The sequence below is a fragment of the Myotis daubentonii genome, chromosome 16 (assembly GCF_963259705.1).
Source record: "Myotis daubentonii chromosome 16, mMyoDau2.1, whole genome shotgun sequence".
NCBI lineage: Eukaryota > Metazoa > Chordata > Mammalia > Chiroptera > Vespertilionidae > Myotis > Myotis daubentonii.
Genome location: NC_081855.1, coordinates 4,896,826 through 4,923,435, shown reverse-complemented (window position 1 = coordinate 4,923,435; position 26,610 = coordinate 4,896,826). Strand labels below are relative to the sequence as shown.

Below are 26,610 nucleotides of genomic sequence, written 5' to 3'. Positions count from 1 at the left end.
CATGTTAAGTTTGGGATGCATTTAGGAGAATTTGTAAGCATGGGTTTGAAACCTAAGGACCAGTTTTAGTTATTGCATTTTGAAGGAAGGTAGACACACAGGAGGCGATGAGATGCCCCACCGAGCAAAGAGGGAGAAAAGAAGGCTGGGAATGGGATCCTGGAGAAGCCCAGGTTAAAGAGGAGGGAATACGCAGAGGAGAGTCAGAGGTGGGGAGTAAAAGTAAAGGGGAGAGTGTTAGCAAGTAGGAGCTTGTCAACAGTGCGACTGCGGGTGAGCCTGAAGAGAGGATGCATTGGGTAAGTGACAGCCACCTGAGACGCCAGGCAGAGCTTGTGATGTTGTGGCTCTGCTGACTCTGCTTGGCCATAAAATTTAACTACCCAGTATTCAAACTTTTAGCTAGAAATACAAATCATTAAGGGCAAAGAATCATGTTTTGTATTTTTCATGAATGCTATGTATAGTTCTATCCCAGTCCTTGAATTAATCTGGACCTTGCCTAAGAAGTAATCTACCAACCACTTGGTTTAAGGCAAAGTTAGGAGTTGAACCTATTTGTATTAATGAAAGGGTAAGCTGTGTATTTCATTCATGGAGACAGAGGCTAACCTACTGCCTTGGTGATTTTTCAGCATCTGAGTACAGTTGGAGATAGGCTTGTGTGTCTACTAGGAAGTTGAGGTGTACTATGACTTGGACAGAGGATGACTATTTAAAACTCTACTTCCTCAGCTAATTTATACAGCATGTAGCAAGCAGCATAATCTACACTTGAAGCCCTTTTGTATAGTAGTTGCTTGGGAAGGTTTGCTTACATAAACAAGTAGATTATATCTCCTAGATTCTTACCCAGAATTAAATCTAAGCCATGGCTTGCTTTTGCTCTTTTAGTTTGCTGCAAATCTAACACCACATGAAAGTTTCTTGTATCAAATAGAAGAAAAATCCAGAACTCAGAAACAGGTTTTCAAAGGTTTTTCAAAGCATGATGTTTGACAGTTAAATACTCTATTATGGAGACATCATAATCAGTTTCTGTCAATAATAGTATTCCTTAATGTTTTAGAGAAGATTGTACCAAAAAAAAAAAAAAAAGATGTCCACCATGTCTGGAAGTAGCTTGTAACTAACAGCATTTTTAATGTCAAATTATGCATGAAATCGACATTCATCTTTGGCTTTGTTTACTAGGATCCATGTTCTCACAAGCTATGAAGAAATGGGTGCAAGGAAATACTGATGAGGTAAATTCTACTTTTAGTGTAAAGAGATGCCTGTTTGTAAGCAGCACCTTGTCTAATTAAGGTTTCAAGATTCTCTTTCTTTAGTTGCCATGTTGAGCCAGCGTGGCACATCATTACTCCCTTACCCAGAACGTAACAAGAAAGGGTGGGCCTTCTTAACAACTCATAATTGCCTGGTGGAGGCTATGGAGGTATCTTCAGCCCAGAGATTCTGGCCACTGACAGATAACCTTGTAATTAAGTTTCTATCAAACAGCAGGCATCAGTAATCAGTGTAGACACAAAAGCTTCCTTTCTCACTGTCATTTTTACTTTCAGGAATGGAGGCCTCCTTTTTGAATAGTAAAGTACATTGAGAGATGGGAGTAGAGAAAGAAAAATGTTTTTGTTTTGAGAACTAACATGAAGATTGTGTCATGTCAGGTACCGGTAGCTGATTTTGGATGACAATGAGTAGCATATTAATATATAATAGCCAGCCCTAACCGGTTTGGCTCAGTGGATAGAACGTCAGCCTGCAGAACCAAGGGTCTCAGGTTCGATTCCGGTCAAGGGCATGTACCTTGGTTGCGGGCACATCCCCAGTAGGGAGTGTGCAGGAGGCAGCTGATCGATGTTTCTCTCTCATCGATGTTTCTAACTCTCTATTTCTCTCCCTTCCTCTGTGTAAAAAAATCAATAAAATATATTTTTAAAAAATTTATTAAAATATATATATATATATATATATATATATATATATATATATCATAGCCAGAGGGTGGCCCAGGTTCTTTCAGACATGGCAGTGTGCTTATCTAAACAGGTAGAAATTATATGCATATACAATTGTGTTTAGAGCACTGAAATGTATGTCTTGATTCTTTTAATAAATAACTGTTATCAACAGTTTCAATTATTTCTTTTAGGCCCAAGAAGAGCTAGCTTGGAAGATTGCTAAAATGATAGTTAGTGATGTTATGCAGCAGGCGCAATATGATCAACCATTAGAGAAGTCTACGAAGGTAAGGATGATTTTTGTTCTGATGTAGCTTGTTTAAAACTGAAAAGCATTAGATTCCAGGTTCTGTGTATTTTAAAAAAGACATAAAAGAGCCTCTGCTTCTGCCTTTGAAGGATGAATTACTACAGGAATTACCCTCTCATCATAAACAACTAGAGAACTGGCAAACTAAATGAAACAACTATCTCCAGATATTGGGCAACAGGAAGGAGAGGGGTGTAATCCTTAAAATAAGGATAACATTGAGGTGATCCACAGCTCACTTCTCAGAAGCAATTTCTAAAGTGCAGGTAGGGGAAAACCTAACAGAGATCATAGTGTTGCTGAATTGACGAGTCATAAACTGAACTGGAGAGCCCAAGCCAGGGTGGTTAGAAGTCATAGAACAGGATACCAGAAAAGGAGCTACACAGATATTTAGAGAGGCTCCAAAGATATTTAGAGAGGTCCCTTCAAGCCTTGGTTATGTACATGTGTTGGGTGAAAATGTCCATGGCCAGGGAAAGAATCCTGGAAATTAACATGCTAAACAACTCCTGGAACATGGGGTAGGAATAGTTGACGTTTTTACTAACCGTTGTGGACAGATCTTGTAATACACAAGTCATTGGGTAGTGTCCTCGGAAACATGCCTTACTATCTGAGCTAATTTAGCTCTAGAATAAAGCACCTTAACCAAGCTTAAGAGCAGTTTTTGGAAGGATCAAACTGCTCTGTAAGTAACAGCTGCATGCCAGAACAGAGGCCAACCCTCCTTAAATGAACAACAAAATTCAGCACTTAACAGTGTAAAAATACAATGTCTGACATCCCATCAAAAATTACCAGGCACACACAAAAAATTACCAGGCATGCAAGGAAGCAGAAAAACTTGACTCATAATCAGGAGAAACACAATCTGTAGCAAACAAACTATATAAAAAATACTGAATACAAAAGAACTCAGGAAAAAGGAGGAAAAGGAAGAAAGAATCAATGGGACAAATAGAAAATAAATAGTAAAATGGTAGATTTAAATTAAATCATACTAATAATTATATTAAACGTAAGTGATTTAAATAGTCTAGTTCAGTGGTTCTCAACCTGTGGGTCTCGACTCCTTTGATGGTTGAACGACCCTTTCACGGGTCGCCTAAGACCATCCTGTAGATCAGATATTTACATTACGATTCATAACAGTAGCAACATTACAGTTATGAAGTAGCAACGAAAATAATTTTATGGTTGGATCACAACATGAGAAACTGTATTTAAAGGTTCTGAAAGTTGAGAACCACTGGTCTAGTTGAAACACAGACATCATCAGATTGAAAAGGCAGAACCCAGTTATATACAGTTTATTCCTGAACAACATGATTTGAACTGCATAGGTCCACTTACACACAAAATTTTTCCATTGACTGCAGTTCAGTTTTTCCGTGCAGTTCCAAAACCTGTCTTGTCTTTAGCCGGTTTTGCTCAATGGGTTGAGTGTCAGCATGTGGACCAAAAGGTCCTGGGTTCGATTCCACTCAGATCTTGCTTGCAGGCTCCTCCCCGGCCCGGGCCCTGGTCAGGGCTTGTGCAGGAGGCAACCAATTGATGTTTCTATCTTTCCCTCTCTTTTCCACTCTCTCTAAAAATTAATGGAGGAATATCCTTAGATGAGGATTTAAAAAACCAAAAAACCTGTGGTGTTCAATGAGGGTCAGCTGGCAGTTGGGAGTCCATGTATGTGAAAGGCTGACTTAAGTTATATGCTGGTTTTCAGCTGTACAAGCAGTTGTGGCCACCTGCCCCCCAGTATCATTCAGGGTCAACCTGCACTATACGAAGCCCACTAGCCCTGGCTGGTGTGCTTCAGTAGATTGGGCATCGTCCCATGCACCCGGGGGTTGTTGGTTTGATTCCCAGTCAGGGCATGTGCACAGGTTGTGGCTCAATTCCTGACAGGGGGCATGCAGGAGGCAGCTGATTGATGTTCCACTCTCACATCGATGTTTTTCTCTCTCATCCTCTCCTCTCTCTCTGAAATCAGTAAAAACATTTGTTTAAAAAGTAAACTGTAATAGCTATGTTACTACAAGTCAGAGTAAACTTCAAAAAAAAATAAGGAATATTACCATGCACAAAGGACATTTATCTGATAAAAAGGTCAGTTCCTCAAGGACCTAAATGACATTTGTAAAACAATGCATCCAGCAACAGTAGAACATACATTCTTTTGGCATTTACATGGAACATTTACCATATTCTGGCCCATAAAACAAGTTTCAATGAATTTTAAAGGATTTAAATCATACAGTTCTCAGACCATAAAGGAATTAAACAGGAAATCAATAATGGAAAGATATGTAGAAAATCCCCAAATATTTGGAAATTAAACAGCATACTTCTTTTTTTTTTTTTTAAATATATTTTATTGATTTTTTACAGAGAGGAAGGGAGAGGGATAGAGTTAGAAACATCGATGAGAGAGAAACATCGACCAGCCGCCTCCTGCACACCTCCTACTGGGGATGTGCCCGCAACCGAGGTACGTGCCCTTGACTGGAATCGAACCTGGGACCTTTCAGTCCGCAGGCAGACGCTCTATCCACTGAGCCAAACCGGTTTCGGCAACAGCATACTTCTTAAGGTAACTCATTAGTCAAAGAAGAAATTAAAAGAGAAGTTGGAAAATATTTTTATTGAATTAAAATTAAAATTAAACAGTATTTGGAGGATACAGCTAAAGCAGTACTTAGAGGGAAACTTACAGTGTTACATTTAGTAGACAAGAAGAAAGGTCTCAGTCTGTTTTAAGAATCTAGGAAATAGGTAAAACCCAAAGAAAGCAGAAAGAAGAAAATTATAAGGATAAAAGTGAATATCAATTACATAGAAAACAGGCAGACAATAGAGAAAAATCAAAACCTCGTTCTCTAAAACACCAGTTAAATTGATAAACTTCTAGCCAGACTACATGGGGGAGGGGAGGAGGAAGAGATAAGCATGAATTACCAATACAAGGATTGAAAAGGGGACATCAATACAAATCCAACAATTATTAAAATTCTAATAAGGTAATATTAGAACTTCGTGCTAATAAGTTCAACAGCTTGTCTGAAATGGAGAAATTCCTTGTAAAACAAATTTCTTCTCAATCAAGAAGAAATAGATAACCTGAATAATGCTGAATTTGAGGGGTTAATATAAAAAATTGAACTTGAGGGGTTAATATCCAAAATATATATGGAATTTAGACAACTCAGAAGCCCAAAGGGACCCAAATATTCTGATTTAAAAATTGACAAAGTGCCCTAACCGGTTTGGCTCAATGGATGAAGCGTCGGCCTGCGGACTCGGGTCCCGGGTTCGATTCCAGTCAAGGGCGTGTGCCTTGGTTGCGGGCACATACCCTATAGGAGGTGTGCAGGAGGCAGCTGATTGATGTTTCTCTCTCATTGATGTTTCTAGCTCTCTATCCCTCTCCCTTCCTCTCTGTAAAAAATCAATAAAATATATTTTTTTAAAAATTGACAAAGGACCTGTTTCCAAAGAAGACATACACATGGTTAATAGGTACATGAATATCACTAATCATCGGGGAAATGCAAATTAATTACAACCACAGTGAGATACTACTTTACATCTGTTAGGATGGCACTGAAGAAAAAGACATGAGATAAGCGTTGGTGAGGATATAGAAAAGAGGAAACCCTTGTTCACTATTTGTGGAAATGTAAATTGGTACAGCCACTTGGAGGTTCCTCAAATAATTAAAAATAGAACTACCACATGATCCAGCAATCCACCTCTAGAAATATATTTGAGGATATCTTGAAGAGATATCTGCACCTACATGTTCATTTTAGCATTATTCACAATAGCCAAGATATGGAAGTAACCTAAGTGTTCATCAACAGACTAATATACCTCATGAACATACATGTAAAATCCTTAACAAATATAAGGAAATACATCAGAAATATATAAAAAGGATAGTACATTTCAGGAAAGCAAGGTTGTTTTGATATTTGAAAATAAATTATAGTAATTCATCATAAAAACAAAAACATGATCATCTCAATCAGTGGTTCTCAACCTTCCTAATGCCGAGACCCTTTAATACAGTTCCTCATGTTGTGGTGACCCCCAGCCATAAAATGATTTTCGTTGCTACTTCATAAGTGTAATTTTGCTACCGTTATGAATCATAATGTAAATATCTGATATGCAGGATGTATTTTCATTGTTCGCGACCCACAGGTTGAAAACCGCTGCAATAGATGCAGAAAAAAAATTGACAAAAATCAACAGTCATTGATTACAAAACTATAAGGAAACAAGGAACAGAAAGGAACTTCCTAAACCTGATTAAACTGACAGCTAAAATCATATTAATGGAAAAGACTGAATGCTTCTATTTTTTTTTTTAATCTTAATTGTTGAAAGTAGTACATACAGCCCCCTTTTCCCCCATAACTCCTTCTGGCCTGCCCCAGACCTTCACTACCCTGTTGTCTGTGTCCATGGGTTATGCATATATGCATACAAATGAATGCTTCTTTTTAAGTAGGAAGAAGGCAAGGCTGTCCATTTTAAAACATTTGCACTGGAGATCCTAGCCAGTGCAAGAAGGCATATGATCGTAAAGGAGGGACTGAAACTGGCTGTCTTTGCAGAAGGCATCACTATTTCTTTAGAAATTCCTAAGGCTGCTTTATCCAATATGGTAGTGACTGAGGAGCCATGTATGAATGATACAGAACATTACAGAAAGTTCTGTTGGACAGTAGTGTCTTAAGTAATCTACAAGCTATTACAACTACTAAGTTTAGCAATGCTGCATTATATAAGGTTAATATACAAAAATGAATTGTATTTCTATAGACTAGCAATTAACAATTGGACATTGAAAATTTAAAAACAATGCAGTCTATAGTAGCATTGGAAACCATCAAATTCTTAGGAATATGTTTAACAAAATATGTATAAGATTTGTACAATATAAACTATAAAACAACTGAGCCAAATTAAAGATTCAAATAAAAACATCATGTTTGTGAATCAAAAGTATGTGGCTAAGGTGTTATTTCTCCCGATGATGATGATGATTGAGGTATAATAGACATATAATACTAGCTTCTGGTATACAGCATATTGATTCAATATTTGTTTGCATTGGGAAATGATCCCCACAACAAGTCTACTTAATTCACCATACACAGTTACAATTGTTTTTGTAATGAGAGCTTTGAAGATCTCTCTTAGCAACTTTCAAATACACAATACAATATTATTAATTATAGTTACTATGTTGTACATTATTCAAGACTAGAGGCCTGGTGCACAAAATTCTTGCACAGGTAGAGTCCTTAGGCCTGGCCTGGGATCAGGCTGATCGAGGCCTTCCTTCCCCAGCTACCGGCTGCTGACCAGAGCCTTCCTTTGTTCCTCACCGCCCCCTGGTGGTCAGCACATGTCATAGTGAGTGGTTGCACTTCCAAGGGGACAATTTGTATATTAGCTTTTATTATATAGGATTACTAATAGATTCAATGTTCCCGCAGGCTTTTTTTTATAGACATTGACAAGATCGTTATAATATTTACTAGAGGCCCGGTGCACAAAAATTTGTGCACTCGGGGGGGGGGAGGGGTCCCTCAGATCGGCCTGTGCCCTCTCACAGTCTGGGACCCCTCGGGAGATAACGACCTGCTGGCTTAGGCCTGCTCCCGGGTGGCAGAGGGCAGGCCCAATCCCTAGGTGCAGCCCCTGGTCGGGCTCAGAGCAGGGCCGATAGGGGAGTTGGGGCACCGCCCCGTCATGCACAGAGCAGGGCAGATTGGGAGGTTGTGATGCCACCCTCAGTCACGCTCAGGGTAGGGCCAATTGGGGGGTTGGGGCACCGTCCCGTCACACTCAAGGCAGGGTCGATGGGGAGGTTGTGGCGCCACCCCCTGTCACGCACAGAGCAGGGCCAATCAGGGGGTTGGGGCGCTGCCCCCGTCACACACAGAGCAGGGCCCATCAGGGGGTTGGGGCACCGCCCTCTATCACCCACAGAGCAGGGCCAATCAGGGGGTTGGGGCGCTGCCACTCTCACACTCAGGGCAGGGCCGATGGGGAGGTTATGGCTCTACCCCATCACACACAGAGGGCCCGTGGGGGGGGCGGGTTGGGGAGCTCCCCCCTATCAGGCATAGAGCAGGGCTGCTCAGGGGGTTGGGGCCCCGCCCCCTGTCACACACAGAGCCACAGGGCAATCAGGGGGTTTGGGCGCTGCCCCCTGTCACGCTGATCCCGGTGCCGGGAGGCATATTACCCTTTTACTATATAGGGTAGAGGCCTGGTGCATGGGTGGGGCCGGCTAGTTTGCCCTGAAGGGTGTCCTGGATCAGGGTGGGTGTCCCCACTGGGGTGCCTGGCCAGTCTGGGTGAGGGGCTGAGGGCTGTTTTCAGGCTGGGAGTGACTGAAGTTCCCAACCGCTACTTTTTTTCTTTTTTTTTTTTTTATTCTGGGCCAGCTTTACCTTGAGGCTTGGCTCCAGCTCTTAGGCCTCGCGGCTGAAAGTAGGTTTCTGGCCTTTGCTTACAATGTTGCGAATCTGCTGGCTGAAGTCCGGTATTTGTTACAATGTTTCTTAAACTGCCCGCTCAGAGGCCTGCAGTGGCAGGCGGGGAACGTTGGTTTCCTCCAGTGATCCTCCGTCACTGAGGCAAGCAAGCCTCATGTTAGTTTCAAGCTGACTGGCTGCCGGCCGCCATCTTGGCTGACAGTTACTTTGCATATCTCGCTGATTAGCCAATGAAAAGGGTAGCGGTTGTACGCCAATTACCATGTTTCTCTTTTATTAGTGTAGATTGGGAGATGTAAATGAACTAAAATAACAAAAAAAAAGTTGTGAAAAAGGAGCACAAAATTGTAAGGCTAACACTGCTTGGCTTTACATGTATTGTAAAGCTACATGATCAAGGTGGTGTAATATTACATAGGGGTAGACAAAGATTGTTGAACAAATAGGGTGCAGAAGCAGACCCTAATTATGAAGTCAATTGATTTTTTATATACAGGGTGGGGCAAAAGTAGGTTTACAGTTGTGAGTGCACGAAACAAAGTTTATTCTTGTATTATTATGAATTGTATTATTTTCCACACCAACAACTGTAAACTTCCTTTTGCCCTGTATGTGCCAAGGTAATTCAATGAGAAAAATAATGTCTTTTTAGTTTATAGTATAAAAACAACTAGATATACATATGAAGAAGGGAGGAGAAAATGAGTCTTGTTCCTTACAGCATATACAAAATCAACCCCAAATGGATCATAGACCTAAATGTAAGAACTAAAACTATAAAACTTATAGGAGAAAATCTTTGTGGTTTAAGTTAGGCAAATTTCTTAGTTCATACAAAGCATGAGATATAAAAGAGAAAAACTGATAAACTGAACTTCATCAAAACTAAAAACTACTCATTAAAAGACATTGTGAAGAAAATGAAAAGGCAAATTATGAACTGGGAGAAGATATTTGCCAAACATCCTTCTGATAAAGGAATTGTATCCAAAATAATATAAAGAACTTTTAAACTCATTAAGAAGAGCAGCAATCTGATGTTTTTTTTTAATGGTCAAAAGATAACAGACATTACACACAGATATACAGATGGCCAATATTCACATGCAAAGAGCTATCTCAACATCATTAGTCACTAGGGAAATGCAAGGTAAAGTCAGTGATATACAGCTACATACCCAATAGAATGGCTAAAATTAAAAAGACTGACAGTATCATGTGTTTGCAAGGTTGTAAAGCAATTTGAACTTCACTACACTACTGGTGGGAATGTAAAATGCTACAGCCACTTTGAAAAATCATTTGGTAGTTTCTTAATAAGTGAAACATAAGCTACGCAGGTTTCCTTAGGGAGCTAAGTTCTTTATTGTTGGACTGATGATATTCCTCCATGAAAACTGTACCAGTCTCCTGCCCGGAGGACAAAGATCAGACTGCTAATGCCATGTTCCGGGAGCCGCGTGGAAAAAAGCGAGAGAAGGCTCAGTGTTCATTATTTACACCCCCTCCCCCAGTTGCTCTCTTTTCAGCATAGCGCCCTTGTCCTCGGTCTTGCCTAATATATGACCCTAGATTTAAATCTGCTCAGGGACGCAGTCTCAGATGATTCTGCCTGTGCTGGTTTTCAGGCTGATCAGGATGGTGGAATAGCTGTAGGGCGTTAATTTCTAAAACCAGGCTTTTAAGAAACCCCTATGTTTGTGTCCACCCTCCTCCCTTTACCATAAGCACTGGTGACACCAATCCCCGGGCTGTGAGGAGCTCCGGGTTGTAAATCAGGTTGCTTCCCAGCTTTTTTCCCTTTTCTGTTACACTCCACTTGCTTCCAGCTTTTGCAGCTTTGTTGTTGTTTCCTCTCCTGTCAGTATTTTCGTTCATCTGAAGTAGTGTGGTATTTTAATAGTGCTGTTTTAAGAAGGAGTGAATTGAATGGGTGTGATGAGGGAATTCTGACTTGCCAGGAGGTAATACTCTTTCTCTATAGCTTCACCAGCTAGTTCTAGCTTTGCCCACAAGAGCCACACAAGTAACCTTTAGAAAATTGAAGACGGCCACTTAGTTCCCTCCCAGTCTGTTCTTCAAGCCAAACATTCTCAGTTCAACCTTCAACCATGTTGCTTTCTCTAACTTCAGTTGAGTCACAAAAACTTAATGTGATAGGAGAATTTCTCATCATATTTTTGTGACATCATTAAACTCCTCTATCATTTACATTACCAAAAATTAAGAATCATTAAATATCTTCAAATAACATCCCATATAACCCTCAGTAGTTTGGAGGGCTTGAATTTAGATTTAGGTCCAATACCACTTTTTCCTTGTTAACTTTCTAGCCAACTTGTCACTCTTAAGAACTGTCATTAGCAGAGCTTGATTTAATTTTGTTAACTTTAATTTTTTAATTACAGTTGATATACAGAGCTTGGTTTAATTTTTATATTTTTACCGAGCTGATTCTTGCCAAAGCTCTGTTCAGTTTTGCAGACTCTATCTTCTTTTCTTTGTGAGGGTGATAATTTTTGTCTATATTTAATGTTATTGGCTCCGTCAAACCTAGAATAGCAGAGAGCAAGATAAGGTGTATTAAGAAGTGCAAGGTAGTTGTTTTTGTGATTCCCCATTATGTTGGTGGTCAAATGTTTGTGAACATGAAAATGTTTTTTAGAAACTATTTTGGACCCTGGCAGGTGTGGCTCAGTTGGTTGGGCATTGTCCCGTGCACTGAAAGGTTGCTGGCTGGATTCCCAATTGGGCACATGCGCAGGCTATGGCTCCATTGGGCTCCATCCCAATGGGAGGCATGCAGGAGGCAGCCAATCAGTGTTTCACTCTCACATAGATGTTTCTCTCTTCCTCCATCTCTCTTCATCTCTCTCTAAAAATCAATAAAAATACAGTCAAACCTTGGTTTTTTTAATATCTCCCATCTCAAACAATGCGTTCTCAACCAAGTTGTTCATGTGGAAAAAATGTCTCAGTTATTGAAAGAGCTTGCTTTTCTACAGCCCTTTCTGGCTGATACATCAGCATGACAAAAAGTGTCTCTCAGGCCACAAACAAAGGAGAGAATGTGCTAGTATGAGTCAGTTTACCATAAGATCTCAGGAAATTGTGCTGTGAATATTTTTGTGGGTTTGTTGTTGTTGTTGCTAGAGAAATGAGAACAATTTTAAAACATAGGCCATCAAGAGTGCTAACGTTGCTAAGGTGTGAAGGAAACAATGATCACAAGCAAATAGAGAGGTAGAAAAACGATTGTTGAGGCCCTAGCTGGTTTGGCTCAGAGGATAGAGCATCAGCCTGCAGACTAAAGGGTCTCAGGTTCAATTCCGGTCAAGGGCACATGTCCGGGTTGTGGGCTCGATCCCCAGTGTGGGGCGTGCAGGAGGCAGCTGATCAATAATTTTCTCTCATCATTGATGTTTCTATCTCACTCTCCTTCTCCCTTTCTCTCTAAAATCAATAAAAATATATTTAAAAAACAAAACTGTTATTGATTTGGATAAATGAAAAGCAGGTAGCCAGTGACAGCAAGAGAAGAAGCCACCTGCTGAGTCATGAAAGACACTCCTGGAATGAGTGCTGGAAGTGATTCCTTTAAGCAGCGGTTCTCAACCTTCCTGATGCCGCGACCCTTTAATACAGTTCTTCATGTTGTGGTGACCCCCAACCATAAAATTATTTTCGTTGCTACTTCATAACTGTCATTTTGCTACTGTTATGCATCGTAATGTAAGTATCTGATATGCAGGATGTATTTTCATTGTTACAAATTGAACATAATTAAAGCATAGTGATTAATCACAAAACCAATATGTAATTATATATGTGTTTTCCGATGGTCTTAGGCGACCCCTGTGAAAGGGTCATTCAACCCCCAAAGGGGTTGCCACCCACAGGTTGAGAACCGCTGCTTTAAGGCTAGTAGGGGTGGTTCGATAAATTAAAAAATGAAGTGTTTGTTTATAGATTAAATAGTGCATTAGACTTTTACTGTATATAAGAAAGGTTAAAGCGGAATTGTTTGGAGGTCTGGAACGAATTAATTGACATTGTTTCTAATGGGGAAAAATGGTTTTGTTTTTGAACAAATCACTTCTTGAACAGCCTTCCAGAACAAATTAAAATCAAGAACTGAGATTCCACTGTATTAAAAAAAGAAAATAAACCATTTTGGAAAGCAGATGTATAAAATTGGGCTTTTCGTTCGAGGTATATTCAGATGTTATTACCCTGTGCTTTTCATGTTTAAGGTGCACAGATATATTTTGCAGTATTGGGTGTTTAGGCTTGCTGGGCCTTCTCGTTGGCCGGCCTCTCGGGACCAGCAGTGACTGGTGTGGGAAAGCACGAGGCCGGCAGCACTGGCTCACCAGGAGCACGTTTTAGTCAGTACGTGTGACCTTTTGCAAATGACTGTCCTTTTCCAGTCTCTTATTTTCTTACCAGAAATCAGAGAAATTGGACAAGAAAAATCTCTTAAGATCCCCTTCTCTCATTCCATGATTTTATGAACGTGAGAAGTCCTCTTTATCCTGTGTTGCTACCTCTCTGCTTTGAATCTGCTACTCTGCATTTGCCTGAAGAGTACTTGGCATTGAACGTAAACTGCCTTACAAGCATTACTGAATTGTTTCCTGTGTGGATGTCCCATCTCACAAACAACACGGAGCATGATGTCTTCTGTGATGTTTGTCTGCTCCCAGTCCTGCGAGCAAACAGGCACTCGGCCTCACAAGTGTGGTCGTTTTTTCTTCCGAGGGCATTTGACTTTCATGTCGTGGTTCTTCCTTCACTTAATGAATCCGCTGCGCGTGGTCGTTTAGGTTGTTTTGGGTTTTCCCTATTACAAACAATATTCTAATGAGAGTCTGAATATGTAAGTCCTTGCCCTCTCTTAGGAGTATGCTGTTGGGTTCATTCCTAGAGGCAGAATTAGTCTGTCATAAAGTAGATATTTTGTTCTAATATCTATTGCCAAAACGGAAAGATAAAAGCAATTCTGGGTGCCAGTCCTTGTTATGTAGTAACCTTAGGATAAGTTACTTAACCTCTTTAAACTTTCATTCACACATTTGTAAATAAAGATAATTGTAGTGTTTTACCTCACGGGTGGTAGTCGGAACTGGTGTGTAGTAAACATTCACTAAGTGTTGGTTCCCTTCTTCCTTAGTCTGTAATATCCTGTATCCCTGGTTATAGAAATGTACCTGACCTTTTTCTTTTTCTTTTTTTCAGCTATGACTCAATCCCTGAGATAAAGGAAATCTGCTTTTGAAAAATAAGAACGTTTTTCCTTTGGTTGGATTTCTAGCACAGCCAATGAAAACAAAGCTCTGTGTTTCCTTTCTCTGATGTATCAGCTGTTGTTCCCAGCAAGAGTGGCAGACAATCCTGGACTTCCACCATAAGCAGAGTGACACGTAGACATATTTGCTGCACAAGATGTTCACAAGCGAAAGTCATAAAGAGACAAAGTGGTATTGTTTACATTACTAGAAAATTCGTAGTTTTCTAATGGCAATAACCCATTTATGAGAGAGTTTTAGTCCACTGGAACAGACAGGGACCACACTGTGGCAGGCAGTAAGCGTAGAGCTGATAGTTGATGCACACTCTGTAGTGGTCGCCCACCCTTAATGGCATTGTAAAGTGGGTACCAGAGGTGCTTTGCTTTGGCCTCTTGAAACAAGTGGGCGTCAGCCCCTCCGAGAGGGCCGGGCAGCCGGGGTGGCGGTGCGTGCTCGGACCCTGTTCCTCAGTGGCACGGGGCGAGGCTCCGTGTAGTCTGCCTGCACAAAGGCATTGGTTGGGGAGGAAGCTGATATGTCACAGGTCAGGTCCAAGAGACATTGTCCTTCTTTTTGGCAACACTATCCAATTTTCACATTTTAGTGGCTCCTGAGATGCAGTATACTTACAGCCGGTCTCTCCCCTGCTACGCTGCTAGCCACAGGGCGAACCTCCTGTGCTGCGAGCATTCTCCACTGGAGTTCCGTGCTCCAGGTCATCTAACTTCCCTTCAGAAAACATCATAACGGTCACTCCAGTGTCCCCTGTGGGACCTTGAGCAATGTTTATTGCTGGATTGTATGTTGTTGTTTTTTAAGAAGGTGAGAGGGCAGGGTCTGGGGGGAGGAAAAGCACTCACTTTTAATTGTCTCCTCTTTCTTTGCTCTGAGCTGGGAAGTATGCAGCGGGTGGCCTCCCTCCTGCCTGTCTCTAGGACAGTAAGAGACTGCCTCGCTGCACTTCTGCTCCGTTGGCTCCTGGGTCTGCCGATGGGCTGCCGCATTGGCGAATGCACTCCGCTGGCCAGGCGATGCAGTGGTTCCCACCACATAAGACTGTCTGAGAGGAAAGAGTGTTCTTAGGTGTGACTGCTTGTGCTTAGACTTTGCAAAACAAACAAAAAAAAAGACACACAAAAAAGATTAAAAAAATGTATATAAATATATGTAATTATTAATCACCTCTGTCCTTGAGAAAGTCTTGAATGAATAGAGAATTTATTCCACTGCAATATTTGATTGTATAGAGAGAGGCACACTCTTTCATCAACAGAAGAAGCAAGGAGGCTGTGTATAAGTTTTTGGTACTATGTACCACCTCTGTTATTCTTCTAGAGCTGAAGTATTCATGTACTTAAACCATATTCTATTTAATTGTGTTTGATTTTAAATATATATCTGAATTATATTTAAAATTGTGTCAACTTTCTGCTTTCAGGGCATTTATAGCTCTTCTATTAAAATTGTTGATTCTTCCAAATATTTCCGTTTGCTTTACAAAAACCCAGAATATGAGCCACTACTGGACTTAGATCTAATGTTTTATGAGGTGTATGTTCTGTGACTAACTCATTTTGTTCTTTTAACAAAATATCTCCATCCATTTCACTTTGCTTCAATCTTTAAATTAAAGAAAAGCAACATAAAGGTCATAGGATAAAGTGTGGTTTTAGGTGACTCTTGCTGCCTCTGCATGTTTTGGAATAACAATTTCTGTGAAGCTCTAGGCTATTTAAATTAGTGCTTTTCATTAAGATACCATCTGATCAATTCTTTGTGTACATTTTGTGCTTCTGAGCTAAGGATGTTTAGTAGTTGTAGGGTTCTTCTAGGAAGAATAGCAAGTTTGAGACTCGGTTACTTTGTCTGCCCCACATGCCATGGGACAGAAGCAGAATGTGACCTGAAGTATTTGCCAGATTTAATATGTGACCTAAAGTAGATCCTTGTACTTATCTTGAGTACCCACTGTGTTTCAGGCTATGTGCAGTGCGCCCACAAAATGTGATTCCCGCCCCAGCCCGTTTGGCTCAATAGGTAGAGCACCCAGGTTCGATTCCTGTCAAGGGTGTGTACCTCGGTTGTAGGCTCCTCCCCGGCCCAGGCCCTGGTCAGGCTCGTGCAGGAGACAACCAATCTATGTGTTTCTATCACATCAATATTTCTCTCTATCTTTCCCTCTCTCCTCCACTCTCTAAAAATCAATGGAAAAATATCCTTGGGTGAGGATTTAAAAAAAAAAAAATGATTCCCTGGCAGGGTTTTTATAGGTTCAAGGAATTAGTTAAATATCCATCCTTATGTTGTTGAGATCAATGCATATTGTTAGGAAAATAGTTATGAGAAAGTGATAGCTTTTGCAGCTTGATCTATCCTTATCACTCCTGAAAGATTTGATAAAAGTAAGAAGCAAATGTGAACCCAGTCCAGTGAAGAGCAATAAACAGGAAGCAATACTCTGTAGCTTTCTACTTGGCTTCAGGATTCAGTAGAGCTTTATGAAATGTAAGTAATTTACAGAACTGAAACTTTGACTAGTTCAGTAGGAATTTGGAGGGGGAGGTCACTGAATCGTAGAAAGTTACATACTTTGCTGTTTCATTTAAGTACTAATAGCTAAGCACCTGAAGTGGCTGACCTCACTCTAATGACTTCGTTTGGGGTGCCTGCCTGGCTCTCCTGGACCCTGCCCTCACTCTGACAGGAGTGGGGACCATGTTCGCATACACTGACCTTTTCCCTCCCCTCTCCCACATAGCAGTCAGTTGGACCAGGGTTGAACTCCTGATCCAAACATGCCCAAGAAAATTCTTTATCTTAAGAATTTTGCAGGGGGAATAAGGGATACCAGACACCATCTTAAAAGTTAGGTAGGACACTTTAGCCAGCACTGCAAGGACAGGCAGAGAGGTTTAGAAGTAGAAATACAGAGAGAAAGGGGTCTGAAAAGCAGCTGCCCTGGGAGCCCTGAGGACTTGCTGGGGTCTGGATCCAGCCCGAGAGCCTTGCTGTGGACTCCATTAACCCCTCAGGCAGCCTGAGAATGAATTTTGGCTTTTTGAAATCAGTCTAAAATGAGCTTTTGTTGCATGCACTCAACGAAGGCCCTTGGTAAAATGCTTCCAGGCTGCTCTATGATTGTGTGTGCCAAGGACCACAGCATTCTGGAGAATATGTCCTTAGTAAATCTTGGTCATTTTGTGTATTCTCTCCAAATGGAGTCCTAAACTAATAGAACTAAAAGACACTCCCTCTTTTGCAGGGACAAGTTCCTCGGGCCCAGGAAAAGGGCGAGTCCTTGCCCTGTTGTGGGATAGTCCCCATTAGCACTCAGGCCTTTCATATTTCCCAGCATCCTTCTGAAGGACAAACCATCGCCACTTTTAGCAACTGTAATAACCCCCACAAAGTAGAGGGCATTTCTATTAATGTGTAACCGCTACAAACTTAAAATGGTGGAGGGCATAATTAGAAAATTCGTAAATGCTAATCAAGGTCTCTGGCCATTAGCTGAGTGGACGTAAATCCCAGCAAAACCCTTCAAGGTTGCTACTCAGACCCACACTGACAGTCGCTCTGTGAGCGCTGTGGCACTGAGGAGGCCTCTGCTTAGGGAGGGCTGGGGTGGCTCCTCTAGGAGGTTTGGTGCGGTGGCTTTGGGACCTGTGGGAATGGCCATGGAGGGCATTGGAGGGACCAGTGGCAGCAAAGGCCTGGGAGCATTTACGTTCAGAGGCAGAAACTCTCTTGCCTGTCACAGAGGGTGGCGTTTCCGCCTTCGTAATTTTGTGCAAACATCAAACCACCTAGTCAGGCACGGGCAGGGTGTTGGATCTCATCTGGAATAAGCAAGCCCCTGCCTGCCTCAGGGTGATAATGCATCTACCCCACCCTACCCCCCGACACCACCGGCCCCGGCAGGAGCGCAGGGTGGGCAGCTGGGCCCTCTATGGGGTGGGCACGATGCCTAGGAAGAGTGGGCTTAAGTTCAGCGTGAAGGGAGCCAGGATTTGCCAAGGAGCAAGCGCCAGGGTCCCTGTCTTGAATGTACCTTTGGGCTCACCCCTAAATGATTCCAAGCCGGCCTTTGCCTGCGTCACAGTAAGAGTCCCACATGCCGCTCGCCTCGTGAAAAGGGCTCTAGCCGAGGAGCACCTGGGCCGCCTACTGACGTGGGTGGCTCTGAGCAGGGCCGAGCCTGCGGGCTCACCGAGTCCCAGTGCTCCTCCCGACCTGAGGTTCGGCAAAGAGCAACCTTTGTTCCTTTGGTTGACAAAACCACTGGTTAGCAAGTGCTCACGCTCTCAGAAGTATGTTAATGTCCACTCAGGGCCAGGCGTGGTGCAAGGACACAGGAAGCAGCAAAACGAACTCCCAGGCCACCTGGAGCTCGCATTCTACACAGGAGGAGATAAAAGTTGGAAGTTCCATCAAAAATGTGTGCTGGCATTTTTGACTCAAAATGACCTCTTGAGCCTGTTATTCAACACCCTGTCTTTCCAAAGCCCTCCTGGAAGTCATCAGGTTTTCCTAACCCTTAGGGAGACCTTCAAGGAGAGGGCTCCATCCTTCCGTGACCTCTGACCTCACCCTTTTCCGGCACCTGCCTTCCAGAGCCCCTCAGGACCCATTGCTGTGCCGCTCCGTTTGCTCACTCAAGACCAGACACTCGGTGCTGAGCCCTGGTTGACAGAGGTGGCACCTTGCTGTCTGAGGCTGAATGGTGGCAAGCCTCTCTGCACAGGGCAAGGCTTAGAGGAGGCCATGGATCGTCTCAGCCCCGGGCTCTGCAGGGCTAGGGGGCCTGTGAATTCTTAGGAACTACCAATAAGACCTTTGAAGTTAGTCTCTGCATGTGATTCAAAGTCCTGGCCTTGGGGAAACCTCGCTAGCCATTGAGCTAATGCCACGCGGTGATGGGCTCCTGAGCCCTACTTCAATGCTGACCGTGATAACCAGCCTAACAGCGCGTACTGTGTGTCAAGCACCATCTCACCTGACCCGTGTGGCAATACTAATGGTACTTTTCCCCTGTTGTAAGTGAGGAGACCGAGGCTTAAGAGGTAAAGGCATTTCTCCAAGGTCTCACAGCCAGGGATCGAGTCCAGCGGCAAGACTGCCCTCTTTCCACTGCTCCGCTCTGCTGCCAGCTGTTGGCTGTTCTCATGTGCTGCTGGTTGGTACTCGCTAAAGACTAGTATAGCAGATGTCCGTGCTTAAGAAAAAGTAGGGCGTTGTGGCTTTAAAATGAAACACATCCCCCTTTCCTTCTGGAAACCACCATAATTTTGTGTGTGTCTTAGAGTTTTTGTTTGTCTTGTTGTTCATTTGCTGCTTTCAGTTGTATATTTCACGAGTGAAATCATGGTTCTTGACTTTGTCTGACTTGCTTAGCATGATGTTCTCAGGGTCCATCCATGTTGTCGCAAATGACAGTATTTCATCTTTTCTTACGACTGAGTAGTATTCCATTGTGTATATGTGCCACATCTTCTTTACCCAGTCCTCTATCGCAGGACACTTGGTTGTTTCCATTTCTTGGCCACCATGAATAATGCAGTGAACATAGGGTTGCATGTATCTTTAAGAATAAATGTTTTAAAGCTTTTCGGGAAATACCCAGTAGAGGGGTTGCTGAGTCATATAGTAACTCCAATCTTAATTTTTTGAGGAACCTCCATACTATTGTCCATAGTGGCTGCACCAGTTTACATTCCCACCATCAGTGAACGAGGGTTCCTTTTCCCCACATCCTCTCCGTGTCTCGTCGATGATAGCCATTCTAACAGATGTGAGAATCTCGTTGTAGTTTTGAATTGCATTTCCCTAATAGTGCAGTTGATCATCTTTTCATATATCTGTTGACTACTTGTATGTCTTCTTGGGAGAAGTGTCTGTTCAGGTCCTCTGCCCGTTTTTAATTGGATTATTTGTCTTTTTGGTGTGGAGTTGTTTGAGTTCTTTATATATTTTGGATATTAACCCCCTGTTGGAGCTGTTTGCAAATATCTTCTCCCATTCGTTAACTGCCTTTTTGGGGGTTTTTTTGATGGTTTCTTTTGCTGGGCAGAAGCTTTTTAGTTTGAAATAGTCCCATTCATTTATTTTTGCTTTTATTTCCCTGGCTTTGGGGTCAAATTCATAAAATCCTCTCTAAGACCAAAGTCCCTAAGTTTAGTACCTATGTGAAGGGTGACGGGGGTCAGATGAAGGGCGAAGGAGATCTGGCTCTCGGTGGTGCGCACACAATGCGGGACACATGATGCAGCATGGAGTTACACACTGAAACCTGTGTAAGCTCATTAACCAATGTTTCCCCAGTGTATTTAATTTCAAAAAATACAGTGTATGCTCTTTCCACACACACACACGCACATTACCTCCATGTCATCCATTACCTTACAGTCATTCTGAAACTTTCACTGGCATCGGGGGCCCTGGAGGACTTGTTCACGCCCAGGGTTTTAGCGGGACTTAGTCGCTTGGGGGTGGAGCCCGAGACTTTGAAATTTTTAACAGTTTCCCAGATGCCGCCCCTGTTGCTCCCGAGACCGCACTTGAGAATGACTGCCTTAAAGTCTCTGAATTGGGAAGTGAATATTTTCATTCCTTTTTATTGGAAAAGCCCAGGCTTTTCAGAAATGTAATTGGAGACCTGCTACTCATGATCCACTCAAACAAGCACATAAACCTTTATTAGTATTCAGATGCTTATCAAAGCCCAGAGCGCCCAGACACTCACACTGTCAGTGCGCAGGTCCGAGACCAGAGGCCAGTCCCGCCCCACCGTCTTCAGCTCCCCAGCCCCAGTGCCTTTGCTGGAGACGGTGCAGGTGGCATTCCTCCTGGCTGAGACCAGACTGTTGGGATCACACCCACAGTCCCAGGAGCACCTTTTCCTCAAATGCAGTCGGTCCATTTCCTTTCAGTTTCTCCCCCGGGGCCTTGATGCCAGTTGCCCTCTGAGGTCCTGGCCGTGCCTTTCTGACCTGTCTCCTCCTGCTGTCCTTTGCAAGTCCCTCACTTAGGCTGCTGGCACCTCCTTCTTCCTTTCTCCCTCTTCAGTTTTCCCTCCTCTCCTTCAGCACATGTTTCCTGAGGCCTGTTTTGTGCCTGTTGTACTTGCTGCGGATACAGCTGCAGACCCAGGACACACATGCTGTCTGCTCTCCTTGCAGTCTAGAAAGCAAATAATGACAACTCATCAGCTGCCAATTATGGGAGTGAGCAAGGAACCTGTTGGGGGGCGGGGGCCTGCAAAGTCTAGGTGGACCTCCCTCCCCCCTTTTCTAATCCACAGTGTCTCCCCAGGACATCTGCATGTAGCTTTTCCCTCAAGATAGTGTAATTTCTTCCCAGTCCTGACATGGCGGGCCACTCCTCCCCAACCAGACCAGGACTGTGTCTCAGCGTTGTCCGTGGCCACACACTCCTGGCCAGTGACTCTGGGTCCTTGCTCCCTCCTCCATCGCTCCCTGGGGAGGCCGTCCTCTCGGCCACCTGCTTGCCTGCAGGACACCCCTCACTGCCTTTCTCCAAGTCCTTGATGTCCACTCCCACCTTTTGTCTTGCCTTCCTTCTCACCCCAAGAAACCGACCCAGAGCTCTTTTCCTTTTCTGTTCCCAAAACATACTTTACTCACAGACACACCCAGAACCAGGCGCGGTCCACTCCACAACTGCTCTACCTCTGGTTTCTCCTCTTATTTTAGCCCAGGCAGGGTTAGCAGCTCCTCCCATCGCATGAGTTAAAGGAGGGGAGGTAAGGAATCTGGTAACTATTCCAGGGGATATTCCCTCACTATTATAAGAGTAAAGTTTTGTACACCAGCCTTTTAAAGAGCAATTTCAAAAGCAATAAGTGAGTACGTAGTTTGTTGTAAGGATCACAAACATGCACCTCCATGACGACTTGGGGAGGGGCTGTCCTAACGTCATGGCCTGGGTCAGACTTCCCAATGACACTGTCGTCCAAGTGTTTTAAAACGCCGCCTCCCAAACAACTTAGACGCAGTGAGGGAGATGCGCTTCCGGACTGTGGCTCTAGGTGATGATGAAGACATTGACACCTAAGATGCATGTAGAGAGCGTGAATAAAATTTTTACTTGAAATGTGAATGGAGGGAAAAAGCAATATTTTGTATTACTGTATTGTTGTATATAATGTTATTTTAAACATGCATGTGTAACTAATAAATTAGGTATTATAACTAGACATCTGACTATTTTGTCAACATTCCTAAAAGTTTACTCAGATCGACACCTTAATTTTTTTTTCATTTGCCTTAAGCATAGGATCACATCTCATGAACAAAGGCCCTGTTGCTAAATAAAGCCCACATTCCTTGTTGAGCATTCACAGCCCTGACTGACCTAGCACCCTAGATCTTGGATCGCTAGACCTTAAACTGCACCTCTCCCCACTCTTTCCTCAGGGGCCGCTCACACTTCAGAGCCCACAGTTTAAAGTGCCCTTCCCACAATCTGCTGAAGGAAGTCCTGGCCCACTTTCTCTCCTCCAGAACCTCCCCAGTTTCCATCTGAGTTCCCCGGAGCACACCTCACAGCATCCAGTGGGCATGAGTGAGGGTCAGTTCTGACCCTGTCTGCTCCAGCGAATGTGTGAGCGCTTCCCAGGAAAGGGCTGCAGGGCGGGTCTGTTTTAAATGAACCAGGCCCAGCTAATGGCCTTCCATCTGCCCAGGACCCGAACTAAACCTTCCTGTGCCTTAGACTTAGACGCTGAAGGGGTCCCTACCTGTTTCTAGCAATAGCTGATGTTAATACTGGATGTCTCACCCGGCCTGCTTGGCTCGGTGGTTGAGCATCAACCTATGAACCAAGAGGTTTGATTCCTGGTCAGGACCAAAGCCCAGGAGGTTGTGGGCTCAATCCCCAGTGTGGGGCATGCAGGAGGCAGCCCACCAATGATTCTCTCGTCATTGATGTTTCTATCTCTCCCTCTCCCTTCCTCTCTGAAATCAATAAAAATATTTTTTAAAAACAAATACTGTATGCCTCGTGCTGATTCAGCAGTTCACCAGGTGTGATCTGCAGGTGCCTGTGTGTCCCTGAGACCCTTTGGGAGGTCTGCAAGGCCAAACTATTTCACATGAGCACGAAGACATTCATTGCCTTCTCACCATGTGAATATCTCATCGTATAGAAGCAGTGACGGGTAAGATTCCCAGCACTGTAGCAGGAATCTGGACAGTGACACCAAATTGTACCTAATCATTGTATTCTCACCACCATGCACTTGACATAAAAGAAAAAAGGCCAGGCCCTGGCTAGTGTGGCTCAGGGGTTGAGTGCCTACAAACCAGGAAGTCACAGTTCGATTACCAGTCAAAGGCACATTCCTGGGTTGCAAGTTTGGTCCCTGGCCCTGGTCAGGGATCATTCAGGAGGCAACCAGTTGATGTGTGTCTCTCACATCTCTCTTCCTCTGTCTCTTTCTCTTCCCCCTTCCACTTGCTCTAAAAATCAATGGAAAAAATATCCTCAGGTGAGGATTGACCAAAAAAAATTTAAGCCAATTTGTCATAAGAATGTCCTTGATAAAGCAATAATTATTATATTTCAACCTGCAGGTACATGTTTTTTAATGGGCAAAAAGGGAAGCATGCATAAAACACGTCTGCACACGGGAGCATCATGGATGTCTCCAGGAAAAGCACTTCCGCATGTGTTTGCTGGGTCTTCGGCCCTGCCTCCTCTGTGGACCCTGTGCCATCTGCTCTCATAATGAAGATCCACCATTTGTGCAGAGCTGGGTTCCTCATTGGAGGCCGCTCTGGCCCTGAGAACTTATTTATAGCTGTGTAATTGCCAAGACAGCAAACAGATTCCCTTTCCCCGCTGCGGTGAGAATTGCTGATCGATGCCCTCACCAGACTCAAGAGGAAGTGAATGCTGTGTCCTGGCTGCAGGCCTCTTGGGAAGGAAGCGTGTGGGTTCTAACTGCGTGTGGTCTCCGTGCAGGAAGAGCAGAGACCAGGGAACCAGAGGGAAACTCTGAGACACCTGTGAGCCGGCTCAGGGCTGGGTGGCGGGGTTGAGAGGGAAGGAGGGGAGCGCAGGAGGAGCGGGCGGCCCTGCTGTCCTCCCTAAGCCTTCCCAGCACCTTCTCTGGAGAGCCCACACAATCCTGACTTCCCGAGCACCCAGAGGACAGGGTGAGAGGTCCTCCGAGAACAGTTCCCCTTCACCACATCCCCAGAGACTAGGACACACAGCTGGGTAAGAGGACTGACCGCGCTCCAAGTGTTGGTGGGTTTGCAGAGCAACTTGAACCCCCACACTCGGCCGGCGCGGTGTGAAGTGTATGATCCCACTGGGATACCTTGTTAAGGTCCATCAGTGCACCTCACCCCGGCGGCCAGCTGGATCCCTGCCTGAGGAGCTTGGGTTTGAGGCTGGTGCCTGTTAGGCTTATTCCTTGGAGGAGCCTCAGGCGAAAGCGGCAGGAACAGGGGCAGGGAGGCAATCCTCTGAGCCGCTTCTGCGGGAAGCTTGCTTCTGAGGCGCCATCTGTGATAGAGGCGCACACCTGTGTCCTTATCTACATTCCTTTGTTATTTTTTGCTTTATCACATTTGGTGTTTGTTATTTGCTACTGATCTAGTCCTAAGTAAATATTTCCTTAGCAGAGCTCCCGGTACAACTTCTCTTCAGTAATGAGCCACAAGGTCAGAACTCTGTCCGTGTGTAAGCTACACATTTTATTTTTTTAAAGCGGTGCTGTGTTCAGGGGACCCATGCTTGGTCTGTGCACACAAGATGTGATGCAGGTCTGAATTAAGGGCCTCGGTGACTTCTTAACATCTCCACGATGTCCTTGTGTGGGATTGTAATTCTGATGACATTAAATATAAACAGTTCAAAATTGTATATTATTAGCTTCTCTAGAGACCAGGGTTGCACGAATTCATGCACAGGTGGGGTCCCTCGGCCTGGCTGGGGACCAGGGCCGCAGGAGGTTGGCTTGGGGGGGGGGAGGGGGCTGCAGGAGGTTGGCTGGCCACAGGAGGTTGGCTGTGGGAGCACACTGACCACCAGGGGGCAGCTCCTGCATTGAGCGTCTGCCCTTTGGTGGTCAGTGCACGTCATAGTGATTGGTCATTCAGCCATTCGGTAGCTTAGGCTTTTATATATATAGGTTTTCTCACGGATGTGACCTTGTGAGCAGGGCCAGATTATGAATTATATCCCACAACAAAAGCTCTGGGACACTGAGCCCATAAATGGTGCATTGGCTCAGCTGACAAAGGCACACCTGTCCTCACCTGGATGCGAGGCGACCAGCAGGAGGTTGAAGTACCGAGACCAAGGGAGTGCCTCACTGGACAGACCATGGAGCCCGCAGCGGCAGTGCCTCTGGGAGCGTGGAGGGTTTCCGTCTCCCTGGGGTTGGCTGCCACCAGGAACTGTGTGGGAAAGGCCAGACCTAGTTCAGGTATCTTAGCCCATTCCCCTTTCTTCCCTGCTGTCCAAAATTTTATACTTATCGCTTCCTCAGAGAGAGTTGAAAATAGGACAACAGGCCCAAAATCTTGTAGCTATGCTTAAGCTCCATGTCACCAAACGGAGGTGTAAGTAGTTTGGGGTCTCCAGGAAATGGGATCTTAGCTAGTCAATCGTGAATGATGTGGTCAGCACCAGTGAGGTCATCTGCCTGATAGGCCCTGCCAATCCCTAGACTAAGTGACCTTGCAATGACCAGCTCGATCTTGGGGGCAGTATAATTTCTTGTCCCTTCTGCCTATTAAGTCTTTCACTTTCTGCAGCTCCTTAGAGCGCCTTTTCATCTGCTAGATGGAGGCTGCCTGATTCGTGAGTCATTGCATGAAACCAACAAGATATTTAAAATTTACTCAGCTGGATGTTTTAAACAGAAGTGAATTCTCCAGACATGGGTTAGATAAACCCTCACATGGGTGTAGATGGCTCACCCTAGCATGAGAAAGCTTGGCTTCTGTTCATTAAGAACCACCTGGGGAGCCGGCCGGGGAGGGAAGCGGGGAGCATCTTGCCTAGGGCCGGCTTTGATCTCACTTGACTCACCTAACAAATGTTCAAACAGTGCTTTGTGCAAGCCCGCACTGCTCTAAGCTCTTTCACATTTAACGCATCTAACCCTCTTAACTCAAAGAGGTACTTGCTGTTATCTTCATTTTACAGATGAGGAAACTGAGGCATGGGAGGTGAAGTTTAGGGTCCTACACCCATAAGACACATATTCCGGAAGAGCTATTTTTAGTGAATTTTGATACATTTATTTTTTGTTTTTATTTTTTTAAAATATATTTTATTGATTTTTTACAGAGAGGAAGGGAGAGGGATAGAGAGTCAGAAACATCGATGAGAGAGAAACATCGACCAGCTGCCTCCTGCACACCCCCCACTGGGGATGTGCCCGCAACCCAGGCACATGCCCTTGACCGGAATCGAACCTGGGACCCTTCAGTCCGCAGGCCAACGCTCTATCCACTGAGCCAAACCGGTTACGGCGAATATTGATACAT

At 44.0% G+C, this 26,610-nt stretch overlaps 1 protein-coding gene across 7 annotated transcripts in view; it reads left to right on the top strand.

The window, feature by feature from the left end:
• AKAP10 (A-kinase anchoring protein 10) overlaps positions 1-22,298 on the top strand; it is a 110,487-nt gene extending 88,189 nt beyond the window's left edge. For 3 of the 7 annotated variants that reach the window (XM_059668483.1, XM_059668481.1, XM_059668482.1), the window contains 3 exons: positions 1,195-1,247; positions 2,156-2,251; positions 14,031-22,298. In XM_059668483.1, the coding sequence (XP_059524466.1) occupies positions 1,195-1,247; positions 2,156-2,251; positions 14,031-14,036 (155 nt within the window). In that variant the 3' untranslated portion in view covers positions 14,037-22,298. Of the gene's footprint in view, positions 1-1,194; positions 1,248-2,155; positions 2,252-14,030 lie in introns of those variants that run through there. The other 4 variants (XR_009449044.1, XR_009449045.1, XR_009449046.1 and 1 more) reach the window with 4 other exon arrangements.
• Positions 22,299-26,610: the final 4,312 nt, after the last annotated feature.